Genomic DNA, 5,464 nt, shown 5'->3' on the forward strand with positions numbered 1-5,464 from the left:
GATCACATGCACCACCATTCGTTAGAAAATTTGTTCCATAGACACTAGGGTTACCATCCATATGGAATCCTTTGGTGGGTCTGTCTAGTGAACTTGCTGTGGTATATCCGCCTACAGCAAGCACCCATATGTTGCACTAGGTTGTCACCAAATAACCTTGACAAGTGAGATCAGTCACTGCCTTTCAACAGGGTTGTTTGACACTATGATAGCCTTACCGTATTATCTGTGCCCTTACTTCATAATAATACTAGGGCTACGGATGTTTCTAGAATGGCCGCCACATGTGCTCATAGGGTTCTCACTATCAAGATTTGAAACACTTGATACCCTCGTCACGGTTCTACCATTTTAAGGACATATATCAATACATATTGCAATAATAATGATTTACGCGATATAGAATAAAATNATCGCAAGTTCAGAATTTATAAAATTTTGCAATAAGTTGTCTTTGTTCATTAACATATCCTGAAAAGAGTAGTCACATGTGGTTCCTAGTGGAACAAATCTATTAGTTTTGAAAACAAAGGTGAAGAATGATGATGTATCATCAATGAGATGAAAAAGAAATCCATACATGAACAAACCAGCAATGTGAGCTACTATTTTGAGTGTGTGAAAATACTCAGGAAAATAACAGAGATTAGGCAAATGGGAAAAGAAATTGGTCTCTGGAAACATTAGCTTTTCTCAGTATCTTAGATTTCTGGAGAAACTTGTGGCTTTTGAGCATATCAAATGAATTTTGGCATAATTTAATCGATTTTAATGGAAGAAGTTGATGATCCTTTTCAATATGCTATGGATAGCTCTAGTTTTTTCATAGTTATTTGATTGTAGGGCTTTGACTAAGTTACACTTTTGAACTTCTTTAGGGGTACTTATGTCCCAGCCATTTTGAGCAGGTAGAGGCTAATGTGAGGATTATTGAGAAAAAGGCAATCACTAGCTAGTTATCTTAATATGTGTCACAGATGACAATCTCTGATTAATTCATTTCTCTAGCTAATCCATTTTAAGCTGTAATTACATTTATTTATTTAGGATTATTTTGAAGTGGGTGTTTTGTGTTATGTTTCTGTCAAATTTGTATTTTGATTGTTTTATTATTTTCATTGTTGCGCAGATGAGTGCATATTTTGCTCCTGCTTTTTTCAGCCATCTCTTGGGTAAATGCTTAAGGTGTAAAAGTCCTCTTCTTGAAGTGATAAAATTGGGCCTGGTGGTCATAGGAACATTTGCTGTTGTTTGGTGGCCATATCTTCATTCAGCAGATGACTTTTTTGGGGTAAACAACATTAAGAATTTCTCTTCTGTTTACAAATGAATTTGTTGGTCTGATAGTAATATGTGTTGGCTACTAACATAGGTTTTTGTCTTTCTGGCTTAGATATATAACTTCTCATGTTTCAAGATCTAGCATTCTTAATGAGACTCTTACGGTAAAAAAAAATGATAAGATTTGGTTTTTATTTAGAATATAGTGCTCTAAATATAGTCTGGATAAGATAACTATTATCCAGTGAGGATTCTGCACTTCGAATAAGACTTATGAAACAGGTTGACCATCTGATGATTTAGTCGGATGTGCTTTATGCTAAAATTTTGTCATATCTGTACATTACAATTGACCAGTATATCATGTACATTGAATCTTGAAGTAATCATGTCAACTGTTTTTCTCTGGACATGTAAAGGCTTTTTGGCAATGGAAGTAGATTTGATTTATAAACTAGGAAAAACTAAGTAAAATATTGAGTGTGGTAGAATATCAAACTAACTGCTAAACTGCTGTTCATCAGTTTTTTCTCTACTTTAATATTGGTAATTGGTGCCCTTTGCAGGTTCTTTCCCGTCTTGCCCCTTTCGAGAGAGGGTTATACGAGGACTATGTTGCAAATTTTTGGTGCACCACATCTATTCTCATAAAGTGGAAGCGATTGTTTACAGTACAATCATTGAAGTTAGTTAGCTTTACTGCAACTGTTTTGACTTGTCTACCTTCAGTGGTTCAGCAAGTACTGGCTCCCAGTGGCAAAGGTTTCCTTTATGGGCTTATGAATAGTTCTTTCTCATTCTACTTATTTTCATTCCAAGGTAAGTACAATTTCTTTACTTGTTCATTTTGTCCCATGTGAAAATTGTTTAAATCATCACTTACATCTCTGCAGTACATGAGAAGTCTATTCTGCTGCCGCTTCTGCCTGCAAGCCTATTAGCCCTAGAAGAGCCTCGTCCTTTTCGATGGTTGACACATCATGCCTTATTTTCTATGTTTCCTCTCCTTTGTCGTGACAAACTGATTCTTCCGTACATGGCGATGTATGCTCTCTTTACTCTTCTATATCTTACACCTGGTGGAAGATCCCGTTTGAAGAAAACCGATCATTCCTCTTCTATTGCATCAATTATGATCAGCTTTCTTTATCTGTGCTCATCTATCCTTCATATTGTTTACTTAACCATCCGTCCTCCTGAGAAGTTTCCTTACCTCTTTGAAGCAATGATTATGCTTATGTGCTTCCCCCAATTCGCGTTGTGCGCATTTTACTCCAATGCAAAGCAATGGTTGTTATCAAAACATTCTACAGTAGATAAGGAAAAGAAACTTATTTGATTGTCATGTTTCTGAAATTAGCTCACACTTCATAGCATTTTATCTAACTTTTGTTTCCTCTCAGAATCTCAAATCCATAGCAGCAAATGCCCATAGGCATGTGCTGGGTGACTAGTTATTGGATTGACTCATCTCACTGGGAGAAGTTTCTTGGCCGTTTGAGCCAATATTCATATTTTACATGCTTTTTGGAGAATACGCCTAATTTGCTGTTCCTTTTGTATTTTTCTTTTTCAATTCTAACGTTCTATTATAATTTACACTCTTTTATTTGAAGTGCAGATTTAAGCTTGCTTACGAAACTTATGTACCCATGGTTGCTTTTCTGGGTTTCTTGACTCTTTTGAACTAGGCTTGAGGGATAGTTGAGTCAGGCCAGCAAAACACATGACAATACGTAGTGCTCCCAGAAATTTGATATTTCTTCATAGATGAATAATTAAAGTTTAAAAATACAGTTATCTGGGCTTAATTCACAGAGAATCCATACCAATTTTGGCAATGCCCTCCACGAGAGTAAAAAAAAGAGATGAAAAAGTTTACTTACTGATGAATTGCTCATATCTCTAAAATAAAGAAAGAAAACTATTTAGCCTTGCAGGTCCAAATAGAGATGGCAAAGGTACGCGGTTCTCTGGGGACCCGTCCCGTATGGGCTGGGGATTGCCCTTTTTTGGGGGATGGAGACGGGCCTGGCGACTTTTTTAATCCCGGGCCCCTTGGACAGCCCGCCCCCCCGCCGCTTACCCATTTTTATATTTAAAATTATATTGTTTTATTTGGGCCAAGCGTTTTGTTGTGGCAGATCTTGAGGCCCAAAGATAAATTTTGATATAAANATTACTTAGTTGATATTAAAAATTAATTAACTCTAACTTAATAAAAGAGCTTATAAAAAAGGTATTTCTCTTCACATACACAAAAATATTTATTTTACGGGTAGATAAATTCAACCAAATGAACAATTAAAATCTATCACAAAGCAAGTTTGGTTGGCTTCCATAAATAAATAAAATATATTGAGAGTTTTTTTTTATTATTATTATTTTTGCCTATATCATAAATCTAACTAAATACGTATAATCTACATAAAAACAATATTGGTTCCATAGTTGCATGTTACCAAATTTTATATAAACAAATCTATTATTAGTTTTGTGTAACTACTAAATAGTTATCCACAGTTAAAAAATTCTTTAATGAGAGAAGTAGATAAGGCATATAACAGTGGGAAAAAGGAGAAAAACCATAAAAGAGGAAATAAATTCAAATACAATTGAACAGAAAAGGAATCGAAAGATGAAAGCCAGCACTATTTCATGTGTTACGTCCTTTATTACATTACCAAAAAAGAGATAAGAACAACTCTATACATTTAAAACTCTTTTATGAGAGAATCAGATTCTCATTTTACATAATATCATTACATTTATAATCTTTTATGGAAAAAACTTTACATATAACCAAACAATTAAAACTAGAATCCAGAAAGAAATGAAAGGATGTTTTTATTTGGCAGTCACAATAAATGTGTACATGCATCCAATATGTGCCAAATTAAATTAGCTTTTATTTAAGGATAAATTATATGGCAATTGGTAATAATAAATATTAATTTTTATCTTACCATTTTAAGATTTTTAAAACTTTTTTTAACAATTTTTTTTTTCTTTCTCAAAACATGTATTGTCATAGCATGAGTCAAACGAACCCTTTAAAAATTCAACTTCAGTGTTACCTAAAATAATATATAATCCAATGTATTTACTTTTTAGTTAATTTTATAATGTGAAAAAAGAATATGCTAGATTAAAGCCTTATTTTAGATTTTAAAATAGCAGTTATTCACTTATTTTACATCCCAAATACTTTTGTTTTCTAAAATGAATTTTTAAGAACATAAATGTTTAATATTTAAGGGCAATTAACTTTAACACTAACGTGCCCTGAACTTAGTTAAATTACCCTATCTCCCTTTACATATTTAAAAGCAACATCAACCTCCCCTGAAATTACCCTGCCTCCCCTTACATATTTGTAAGTACAACCAACCTCCCTTACATTTTGAAAAATGACAACCACCACCTCTGGGTTCAGTTAATTAACAAAAAAGTTTCTGACTTGATAAAATTATCATTTGCCCTTAGATTAAAAATAGAGCACTAACATTTACCTTTATATGTGCTATAATACATTATTCAAATACTGAGCCATACTACGCATCTCTTAGTTTAATAAAAAAAGTATATCAATTTTTAAAATAATTAAATATTAATATAGCTTCGACGAACATGATAGATAGATTGTTTGAAGAAAAATTTGCACTGTTAAAAACATCAATTGATAATGAATATTATTATGCCAACTATACACCTCAACTTGCCATCACTTAATGATGAAACTCCACATTCACGGTCGACTTGTGTCATTCAGCAACGTGTGAGACCTTCAAGATGTCAGTTATGAACAAAGAATTTACCTACAAATTAATAGATAAAAATAGATCTTCATATGATGATGTTGATGACAAACAACAACGAAAGTAGTATGTGACAAGTAGGGGTGGGCAAAAAAAGAGGGTAGAACCAGAGCCGGCGAATACCCAGGGTTTCGGTTTTAAAAAAATTAGAATCGGTCCTGTGCAGTTTTAGTTTCGGTTCCATCACTTCAAGAACCACAACAAGAACTCAGACCCGAGTAGAAATCAGGACTGAACTGTAATCTTTGCTAATGTTTAGGGGTGTATTTGTCATTTTTGTGAATAGTTGGGGGTAATGAATTTTCTCAGTTACCCGGAATTGGAACCTGTTGTAGATGCAAAAAAATCTACAATTATGGAAATAG

General features: G+C 33.5%; 1 protein-coding gene across 1 annotated transcript; it reads left to right on the plus strand.

Moving 5' to 3' along the window:
• The first annotated feature begins 1,108 nt into the window (after nucleotides 1-1,108).
• On the plus strand, nucleotides 1,109-3,019 carry LOC116138906 (probable dolichyl pyrophosphate Man9GlcNAc2 alpha-1,3-glucosyltransferase). Its single transcript, XM_031424581.1, has 3 exons — nucleotides 1,109-1,291; nucleotides 1,848-2,100; nucleotides 2,175-3,019. Exons 1-3 carry the CDS (start codon nucleotides 1,130-1,132, stop codon nucleotides 2,618-2,620), a joined length of 861 nt encoding a protein of 286 aa, XP_031280441.1. The 5' UTR covers nucleotides 1,109-1,129; the 3' UTR covers nucleotides 2,621-3,019.
• Nucleotides 3,020-5,464: the final 2,445 nt, after the last annotated feature.

Source organism: Pistacia vera, unplaced genomic scaffold (genome assembly GCF_008641045.1).
Source record: "Pistacia vera cultivar Batoury unplaced genomic scaffold, PisVer_v2 Contig344, whole genome shotgun sequence".
Taxonomy (NCBI): domain Eukaryota; kingdom Viridiplantae; phylum Streptophyta; class Magnoliopsida; order Sapindales; family Anacardiaceae; genus Pistacia; species Pistacia vera.